This window comes from Podarcis gaigeae, assembly GCF_964106915.1.
Source record: "Podarcis gaigeae genome assembly, chromosome: 3".
Classification (NCBI taxonomy): domain Eukaryota; kingdom Metazoa; phylum Chordata; class Lepidosauria; order Squamata; family Lacertidae; genus Podarcis; species Podarcis gaigeae.
Genome location: NC_139680.1, coordinates 829181 through 840110, shown reverse-complemented (window position 1 = coordinate 840110; position 10930 = coordinate 829181). Strand labels below are relative to the sequence as shown.

The 10930-nt window shown below is 43.4% G+C and overlaps 1 protein-coding gene across 1 annotated transcript in view; it reads right to left on the bottom strand.

Annotated features, from left to right (window-relative positions):
* Nucleotides 1-1921: 1921 nt before the first annotated feature.
* COL4A2 (collagen type IV alpha 2 chain) overlaps nucleotides 1922-10930 on the bottom strand; it is a 181414-nt gene continuing 172405 nt past the window's right edge. The window contains exons 46-48 of the mRNA XM_083729819.1: nucleotides 10008-10199; nucleotides 6791-7077; nucleotides 1922-4225 (exon numbers count right to left, since the gene is read on the bottom strand). Of these exons, the coding sequence (XP_083585945.1) occupies nucleotides 3971-4225; nucleotides 6791-7077; nucleotides 10008-10199 (734 nt within the window). The 3' untranslated portion in view covers nucleotides 1922-3970. The remainder of the gene's footprint in view (nucleotides 4226-6790; nucleotides 7078-10007; nucleotides 10200-10930) is intronic.

The window sequence follows — 10930 nt, the reverse complement described above, 5'->3', positions numbered from 1 at the left end:
GAATTTGGGGTGACCCAATGCAAAGATCCTGAGGATCCCTGTGGATCCATGCTTTGTAACCACATTTTTGCACCATTGCAGCCCCAGGCAACAGTGGGTGCGTGATTTTTTTTGGTGCAGGCTGTAGCCATGGACATGCTATGTGATGTGATGGTGAATTTGGGGTGACCCAATGCAAAGATCCTGAGGATCCATGTGGATCCATGCTTTTTAACCACATTTTTGCACCATTGCAGCCCCAGGCAACAGTGGGTGCGTGATTTTGGGGGGGCAGGCTGTAGCCATGGACATGCTATGTGATCTGATGGTGAATTTGGGGTGACCCAATGCAAAGATCCTGAGGATCCATGTGGATCTATGCTTTGTAACCACATTTTAAGTGGGGAGCGAAGGAAAAACAAAGAAGGGACATTAGAGGGGTGTGCAGAGAAGCAGCTGGCTAAGAATGCAGGAGAGGGATTTAACGGGTTGGAGGAAAGAAAGGCAAAAGTTTTCCCCCACCCAAGCTCGCTCGCTCGCGCTCTCTCTCTCTCTCTCTCTCTCCCTCCCTCCCTCCCTCCCCCCTCTCTCTCCCTCCCCTCCCCCCTCTCTCTCCCTTCCCCCCCCTCTCTCTCCCTCCCCCCCCTCTCTCCCTTCCCCCCTCTCTCTCTCCCTTCCCCCCTCTCTCTCCCTCTCCCCCAGCAGCACCGGAGCTTGCCTGGAGGAGAGGGGCTTTCCCTGCTCTTTGTTCCGTTTCAGCAAACACAGCAACGAAACAGAGGAGGGTGGGCAGTAAGACCCTGAGGCAGAATGCAGGAAAGCAGCCGCTTCCTCTTTTCAGTTTTCCCTTTTCCGTGAAGTGCCGCGATTTGATTTTTGCCTGATTTTTCGGCTCCAGGGACCACACATTCGCTCTATAACACGCACAGACATTTCCCCTTCCTTTTTAGGAGAAAAAATCTGCGTGTTATAGAGGGAAAAATACGGTATTTCCTGTAAAGTCTACTTCTGCCTTTGTCCACCAGGTGGAGCAAGAGGACATAACCCTCCGCCGGCAAAGTCACAAAACCTTGCTCTTGGCTGCAACTCACGGTCAGTGAGAGAAGGGAGCGCTGAAGTAGGAGCCTTGAAGGAGCAAAGTGGCTGCAAGCGTCACCTTCACACTGCCTTGCTAAACCAAGGTTTGGTTCAGCATGCAGTGTGAACCAGCCCTAAGTACCATTGTTAATATAACAAGAAGTTGCTACGTGCCTGAGGGCAAATTGGCCTCCATTCTCTCCCCTGGCTGGTAGTGAGAAAGCTAAAAGCTAGTGTATGAGAGAACTGAGAGCTAGAAGCAGGCAGAGGCTGGAGAGAGAGAGCCATGGCTGCGACTATGAGAGAAACAAGATATTTTGGAGTGGTAAGGCTGTGAGCCCCTCCAGCTTAAGCTCAGGTTGAATATATGTGTAGATAAACCATGTATCATAAAAAAAATTTGTCCAGTAGCACCTTAGAGACCAACTAAGTGTGCATGCACACAAAGGCTTATACCCAGAACAAACTTAGTTGGTCTCTAAGGTGCTACTGGACATTTTTTTTCTCCTGACTGCGTCAGACCAACACAGCTACCCACTTGAATCATATATATCATAAAGACACCAGTCTCCAACATCCCTCATTCGAAGGAAATCAAACCTGGAGTAAGTGCCTGGAACCCCTGGAATCTTGCACCACTTGGAGTTTGGCATGGTGTACAACAATATTTACACACACAAGCTAAATGTGCTCATTGGCTAGATTGTGAAAACAGTAGTAAAACCCCTATGGCTTGGTGGGTTTGGAAGTGCTAGGCTTTCATGCTGAAATGCTTTCCTTTCACTAAACCCAAGCCTAGTGTGTTTGTTTCATCATATGAGATTATTTATGGCTTAAACACTACAATAAGTCCAAACACAATAAATACAATGTTAAAATACAATCTTTTATTCATTATACAAAATCAAAACTCATTGATCACTATTTGTCCTGTAGGTCTTGCCAAATAATTGCCCAGAACCAGAACTGCATTGTTAGAATCACACAGTCATGTGGAAAGTGGTGCGTTCTAAGCTTTCTCCAGATGAATGTTTTTTGCATATGTGTTCTGCAACATATTGATGCAATATTATTAGTGAATTAGTACTGAACTGCTTATGCATCAGTCTGCTTTCTTAGTCTTGCTGTCTAAGACACCCAAACCTATGTAATAAGGAAAGCTACAGGATTTCTGAAGAAAGCTGTGGGACATGCACCTGTTGAGAATGAAGCAATGTGTCCACCCTGTCTGTAGGCACTGAAAGCAGGAGAGTACTGAAAGCAGAATGGTGTACAACTGCCTCAGTTATGAATGTGTAAAAAACAGGATCTCTGTAGAGGCCCTAACTCTCCTTGGGTGGAGAAAATTGTGCCATTTGCACAATTTGCTTCCTCCTTCCATCTGCTTGCACCTGGGAGCAGTGGAGGAAAAGACTGGCAGCAGAAACTTAAGCATGAGTATTCAGAAGTCCCTCTTGGGTACAATGGGAGAGAGCGTGTTGTTTTGAATTGAAGCCTGATCGACTCCAGGGAAGGAGCTCAAAGGCACCTTCTTAAGCCTTATGGTCACCTGGGAGCAGCAGCGATAAAGGGAACATTTTCTTATGTGTCCGGTAGCATGGCTGAAGAAAGCCTTGCTGGTATCTAACTTCCTGCAGCAATACTGAGAGACAACTAAAGTCTGCACTTGGTGCAGTGCACCTGTTGGTTGCGTTTTGGGGCTCAGTGAGCACAACATATATTTTATTTAATTAAATTATTTAATTTATATGTTATTCTTCCCAAAGGAGCTCAGGGCAGGCTACAATCCCACATTTGGTCCAAGATGTCAAAAAGGTTGGTGTGTTACCTGTCAAAAGCAACACTTATGCAGGTTCTGTAAGCTATAGAGACAATTATGCATATGAAGCAATATATTGTTTAATAAAAGCATTTAGGTGGAAAAATTTGGCCCTGAAATGAAGTTGCAACATAAATACAACAAGTAGGTGCAGGTTTAAAGTTCTATTGATGTTGGTGGCTCTGAAACATGCCTAACTTCTGGCTGAATTGAAGCCAAAGTCTTACAGATGAAAGTCTTACAGAGGCAGAGCGCAACTTCTATTTTCATCGTTTTTATGTTCCAAAATGGTACTTAAACTTCAGCTCTTTGAGCCGATTTCCATGTACGTTTGCACATCCATCTTAATGCATGGTTACTATTCAATGACTATGAGCTGTTTTCAGTGGTTAAGTATACAGTAAAAATGCATAAATACCCATTTAGTGCTGTAAATCAGACCTAGGTAAAGGTAAAGGGACCCCTGACCGTTAAGTGCAGTCACGAACGACTCTGGGGTTGCGGCGCTCATCTGGCTTTACAGGCCAAGGGAGCCGGCTTTTGTCTACAGACAGTTTTTCAGGGTCATGTGGCCAGCATGACTAAGCTACTTCTGGTTCAACGGAACACCGAAACCAGAGCAGTGCACGGAAACGCCGTTTACCTTCCCGCCAGAGTGGTACCTACTTATCTACTTGAACTTTGACATGTTTTCAAACTGCTAGGTTGGCAGGAGCAGAGACCGAGCAACGGCAGCTCACCCCATAACGAAGATTCGAACTGCCGACATTCTGATCGGCAAGTCCTAGGCTCTGTGGTTTAGACTGCAGCACCACCCACATCCAAAATCAGACCTAGTGGGCAGCAAATGTGTTAGGAAATTATATCCTGCCAGTTTTTTTAACTTTGAAAAGAACCTTTTTGCAACAATAAAAACTACTTAGAAAATTATGGGAATGAAACCAGAACTAACTTGGTTGTAAACCATTGCAGTGGTTTGTTCTTTCAGATAAATGGTGATCAACTGATATTTCAATTTTTGAGGTAACAAAGTTAAAGAAGCACCAACAAGATTTGTTCCTTGCCATTGCAAGATGACTTACTTTTTTTTTTTTTTTACAAATTTTTCATACACACTTGGCATCGGCTGATGTGTGTTCGGATGAGTCCAGCCTTGAGTGTATCTGCTGAAGGGGAGTGTTGAAATTGATTGTCAATGGTGGTAAGCCAGAAACTGTATTTGTTTGCAAAGTAGTGGCAGGTTCCCTGAGCACCGTTGCATTCGATGAATGGTGTTGCTCGGAAGTCTTCCAAACAGCTACCTGGAGACACGAGTGACTGTCCACCACCTTCGGCACCAGCTGCAGTGTGCTAGGAGAGACCAGGTAGGAGGCTCAAATACAAGCTAAGAGAAGTATATACAGTGGTACCTCGGGTTACATACACTTCAGGTTACAGACTCCACTTACCCAGCAATAGTACCTCGGGTTAAGAACTTTGCTTCAGGATAAGAACAGAAATCGTGCTTCAGCAGCATGGTGGCAGCGGGAGGCCCCATTAGCTAAAGTGGTGCTTCAGGTTAAGCAGAGTTTCAGGTTAAGAACGGACCTCCGGAATGAATTAAGTACTTAACCAGAGGTACCACTGTAATCTGTACTAGCACCATCATTGACTTGAGTGACTGGTTCTACAGGACTCTTTTTTTGTCTCCTACGCTTCTAACGTCTATATGAAACTGCAGAGTGAGAACAGATATTTAGGGGGGGTGACACCACCCTCTTAATTGGAGTCAGGTAAAATTGTAGAAGTGCTGAATCTAGAATCAATAATGGACTAGATAAAAGCTGATAAAATGAAACCCAATCCAGAAAAAAATTAAGAGATTCTCTCAGTAGGTAGCCCATCTGGTCAGGGTCCAATCCTCTCTCTTGCAACTGAATGAATAAAACAACGATAAAGGCCACCAACAAAGGGGGGGGGGCGGCGACGACACATCTGCACAAGCAAATTGTATCTGAACACATTTGCAGATACACTTTACCAAGGGAAATTCCTCCCAGTGCTTCTTGAAAAATCTGCTTGAGACTACTCTGTGGGAACTGGAAGAGATGTAGTTGCAAGACCTTTCTTCATAAAGTATTGAGATAAATTTCCCTTAATATACAGAATTATTAAGAATGAGTCAGCAACCAATATACCAATATACTTCACCGTTGTGAGAATCAGTGTGAGAAAGCTGTAAGATCTGGCCCTTCCTCTTGCTATGAAAATGCGTTTAAAACGTATCACGTCACCTGGTGACTGGCATAGCTCATGGGGAACACTAGTCCGCCGTTGCCCCCCTTCAAGCAGTTTCCCTGTCTTCCTGTGCATTTCTGAGTGCAATTCAAGGAAATGATGTTAACAGTGTTAACTGTGATCTCAAGCCAAAGAGGGCTTTCAGAGTATCCCACACAAATACAGAAGATCTGGTGAGGCCCTTCTGCAGGTTCTTGAGATCTGATGCCAGAATCCAGGGATGGGTGAAAAGGCTGCTGGTCCAGTGCTAGAAGAAGCCAGGCATGCCTTTCCTGTGTTTTCCATTTACTGAAGATGGCACTTTTTTCTACTGGGGACAAAGGGGGCTGAAAGTTCAATTCTCTGCTGCCTGGTGGAAAAATATACTCCTAGAATTGTCTAAAATAAAAATAAATAAAAATAAATTGTGAGGAACTAAGAAGATCTTCAAAGGAACCTCCACTGCTTGGAACTCCTTCTTGGCACCCAACTTCCTGCTAATAGAACAAAAGTGGCTTTGCTGTTCACCTGGATTCTGCCTGCAGAATGTGGGAACCTCTCCTTGATTTCTCACAGTGCCAAAAATGGGTCATCTCTGGTTGCGCCCCATTTGAAGGGGGGGGGCAGGAGCGGTAAATGCCCCCTTAACTTTGCATGTAGTTGCAGATGTTTTTGCTCCCTAGCCAGCTGTGTTTGGATACATCAATAGCAGAATTCTGGGCATGTGAAGGTATTGAATTGTACTGCTCCTGTTTTTATTCTCTGGTATTTATTGGAATTTATTCAGATTTATCCTGCTGTTCTGATTTTTATATGGTTTACTTTCTGCTATTATATATTTACATATCTTCCTGAACTGACTTTCATAAGAGGTGAGTTATAAAAATAATTAAACAAGTAAAATAAGAATCAAAGGGGGCTGGAGAACTCCTATATTTTAGATGCACATAAAAGTTACTGAGGGAGAAATTGAGATGTTCAGATTTCACCATATTTGCATCAGCAAAATCTGGGAAATGCTAAGATAAATCATAACTCTATAGCTGAAGTTCACTGTAGCCCTTGGAATATATGTACATGATTTAAACGTGATATCTTCTTGGACGCAAGCTATACTTAGCATTTTAGGTAAGTTATAGTACTTTGACAAATGATTCATTTGTCACATTCCTGTATATGTGGGTTGTGATCCACGCCATGAAAAGCAGCTCAGTACGAACCCTTTTCTACCATGTACTCCACAAAAGGCACTCTCAATTATAGTAATATTTTTAATCACCATAGCAGAGAACTTGGGCAATCAAATTGTTATCTTTAGATGCCTCAGGGGTCACTTCAGCAACTTTTGGTTTCCAGTTTGGTTTTAACATTGCTATTGGTATTATTATTATTATTATTATTATTATTATTATTATTATTATTATTTCTACCCTGCCCATCTGGCTGAATGAGAATCTCTTTCTTCCACTCAAACACTGAATGTTTCTGCCCCTTCTCGTTCCTGCTTGGAAGAGCTGCTTCTTGCTGTGCCAACTTCCAAAGTGCACTTACTGCACAGGTTAGTTGGCTGTCAAGTGGGAAGGGAAGGCATGCATGAAGGCAAGATACAGAGGTATATTTTAAAATCTTTGTTTCACAATCAAGAAAAGAAGCAAATACCATGAGGAAGGAATAGCCGATCCACAAGCTGCGCCATCCTTCAGGACAGTGTGGAATAGTGACATCTTGGCTGTGAATGGCTATGGCAACAGCCGGCGCTTCACAGACGGAGCAACGGCTGATATAAGGCCGGATTTCTTCTTCTTGCACAGGCATCATTGGAAGAGGGGCTGTTGTTGAGAGCCAATAAGACTTATCATTGCGACTTGCATAATAGCAGACGTCCCCAGGATTGCAGTAAAGAAAAGGCATAGTGCTGAATCGAGTCAAACATGAACCAGCTAGACCTGAAAAAGTAAAACACAAACCTTCATTAGTTCTGGTTTTAGATAATACATTTATGGTTCTAGCCAAAGGCAATGACAAACTTGTAGCAAAAGCTTTTGGCATCTGTCTCTCTCAAGAGAAAATGGAGTGCACCTCTGGGAGTAAAGTCAAACCACTGCATTGGCAGCAGCAAAGGGACCTCCCTTGGGAACAAGCTTGGGCAGTGGGTGTGGAGAGGTCCTGGGCTGCCCAGATGACAAGACCCCTCCTTGGCCTCACTGATGGGGTCCAAAGGAAAGCAGAGCAGTATGTTTGGTTGGCTAAAGGAGTTGCCAGAAGGAGGCATACAAGGCACCATCCAATGGCCTTAGGGACTCCACTCTGGATTTTTGCAGGGTTTATTCTTTAGCCTTTTCTTCTCCCGAAGATATTCCACAAGGCAGCAGAGGGTTAGTATCGGAGTAGTCCTTCTAGATGGGCTCCCTTCCCAGACTGACAAGCCCCACCTGCCCCTCACTTTCCTCTACAGCATGTGCAGAAACTGCTTTCTTGACTATTGGACCAACTATTGGTCTTGTCTGCTCAATCCACCAGAGCCTGTCTTTGAATGCAGGGGAAGTCCCTAACTCACTGAGAGTTTGAGACGCATCAGCTCCCCTCACCTGGTTTAGCTGACCAGGCAAAGGCATCTTCCTGGCATTGTGGCCACTGTCCCATGCTGACAGCTTCTAGGAGCCACAGGTGAGAGCTGAGTGCAGGGTGGGGATGAAAGGTAGGCAAACTAACCCAGAAGGAGCATGATGTGTCCCCAGCAGAGGTACTACACCTCCCCCAACAGCCCATATAATAGTATTAATAAAATAATCCTGAACATCCATCCATAATATAAGCCAACATCCATGATGTAAGAGAGAAGATACCAGAGACACCAACAAGCTTAAATCTAGCTTGATTTAAAATTAAACCTCAAAATCACTAAAACAACAGAGCAATTTTATCTAGCTCCTTTTTCCTGATTCCCTCCCCCTGCCAGTACAAACAAGGGCCACTCTCTGTGTTACAAAGCTATTACTGTCTCTCAAAAGAAACTGAACCACTTCTGCCAGGGTGTACCTGCTTGCTTATGTGAACAAAGATTTCAGGAAGTGATCTTTTGGGTCTCTGTGTAAGGGGCAGACTAACAGATAACGAGTGATGCCTTCCACCTGAGGTTGACCACAAATACAAAGTCTGTCTGTGGGATCTTGTTATAGTGGTCACCAAGACTGCAGTGGGCATCAGCTGGAAATGCGGCTCAATAAAGGCATTTTTTAAGGACCCTGGTTAGAGTTTTAACTATTTTTCGTGCTTTTATCTTGCATTTTTATCTTGTGAACTGCTCTGAGATCTTCTGATGAAGGGTGGCATATAAATATAGTAAGTAATAAGTAATAAATTAGAGTTTGGTCAGATAACTAGCTCTGAAATGTTCCGTGCTCTGGAGCAGATACTAACAAGAAAATACTTGTTTCTAATTAGTTGCAGGACCTCTTGGATTCTCTCCAGAAGAGCCAAAACCTTCATTAGTGTCTCTCTGTAATTTGTTCTGAAAGTTTAACTCTCAGGTAGGTTCATTACAACTAGAACAGAGGCCAACAGAAACCTTAAGAGGCTGGGGGAGGCCCTTCATAATACTTTAATTGCTTAGCAAAACCCCAGTTTCAAAGAGTACATTTTTCAATTCACCACTTCTGAAATCACTATGATCTAATGGATTCTACTGGTTTCTGGTGCTCTAATTCCAGATACTTTATTCTGAGTCCATATCTAAAGACTTCAAAGTTCTTGGCCACATGATTTTAATGATACTTTTCTGGTCTCTGGATTCTAAAGAAGTAAGAGTGTTATGAGTGATTCTGGTAAGATCATTTCTGCTATGCCAGGTGTTGGTGCAATTCCATTAGGCACATTCAAAGCACCCCTCCCAAATAATCCTAGGAACTGTAGTTTGTTAAAGGTGCTGGGATTTGTTGCATTGTGAACTACAATGCCCAGGATTCCTGAAGGAGAGGGTGTGCTTTGAATGCATAGTGTTTCTGCAGCCTAACTGTTGCACATCCGTATTTGCACTCCATTAGATGGCACCTGCGGATGAGAATAGCAACAAATGCAGACAAGCTATTTCCATTTGCCCCTCATTTCTGCACTCTTCTGAATGGTGCAATGGCTTTCTGTTAGCAACTTCTGCCAGTGCTGTAATGACACATCCATGCAATTGTGCCATCCTGATGTATTAGCAGTTGAGTGTGCTTTGCTGGAATGCTAATGATGACGCTCCCTCTTGACTGCATTTCTCTTGGTGCAAAACCCCCAAGGGGGGAGGGAATTAACTATTTGAAAACAGGGTGATGATCCTCTTTGGGGATAAGACTGTTGAAGAGCTAACAGCAAACCACAGACTAAAAAAGAATTCCACATAGTTGCCCTTTCTCTTTTCTCCCATCTTTCTTGAACCATTACACCTGCCGCTGTTTTAAGAAGAAAGAATTTTTATTTTAGTCCAAGAAAAATTGTGTGGACAAGTCATAAAAACATACTGAAAATCAGAATGAAGCATTATACCAGTATAAACAGTATAATACCACTTGCATTTAAGAAGGGATTGAAACTACTGGCATGTTGAAAGCACTTACACATGCTACTGGGCTTTGTGCTAAGAATGTTGCTTTCTCGAATTATTAAACTGAATAGGACAGAAAAGCCAAGTCTCTCTGATAGATCTGTGGTTTTCTCCTCTCTCTGTATTATGTATGATAAATTTATGCTTGTACCTAACATCTCAAAATAGCTTTTCTTCATCCACATATGTAATTTCTATCAGTTGCCTGAAAATTATTGGTTAGGTTTAAAATGCAGTTTGTTTTTGTTTTTACAAAACCATGTGAAGAATGCTCAGCTCATAAATGCATACCTAGATCCTGATTGTGTGCCTTATCTTGTCCTTCAAAGTAGAGCAAGCTGTATCCACTCCAGAGTTTGCTCATGCCCACTGGACACATGGGCTCTTGATCCGCCTGGCTGTGCTTCACCAAAAGATATCCCATATTGATGCTGCGGCCGGGCATACCTGGCAGCCCAGGAGTACCTGGGTCACCAGCTGCACCTGTGGAGAGGAAAAGGGAACTTAAATGTTGCAGGAAGTAAACTGACTTAAAGGTTTCACTGCTTATGGAAAGAATTCCATAGGAACCTCCATCTGCTCAGTGCTGAATAATCCAGGAGAAGAGGTTAGGTATTCACAGCTACTAAGCTGAAGCCATTTTTACAGCAGCTCTGACATCCGATGATAAAAGTGTTTGCTTTATGTGCATATAAACCCTCCTTAGTGTCACCTGACATCATGTAGTCCTCTTCTACCCTTTTGGCCTGTAGGGCTGGGTGCTGTGTGGCTGAATATTCTGATGTCAGTAGCTCTTATCATCTTGCAAGTTTTCCATATGCCGGGAGTTTAAGTGGGGAACATTAACAGAATGACTCTTACTCTCTTGCCACAACTTTGAACTGAAGTGTGGCAGTTTTGGCGGGGGGTGGGCTATATCTCCCACAGCTCCATGTCAACAAATTACATTTTGATTTCATTCTGCCCTGTTACCCTATCCAATTCTATTGCAAAGCACAAGATCTTCACTGCATGCATTGTGGTCTTCCATGCTGGAGTTGTCCCTAAATGAAGCTGACAACAAAGGGGTTCACCACTTTGTGTTTCCTTTTCGGGGAGGTACGGGGTGCCCCCATGGTTAGGAATGGGAACTGTGAGCCAGGCAGTGTAGGATAAACTGAAATGCATTTGTTTGGGGTTTATTCTTAAATCCAGGTACTTCTAAAGCTATAAAC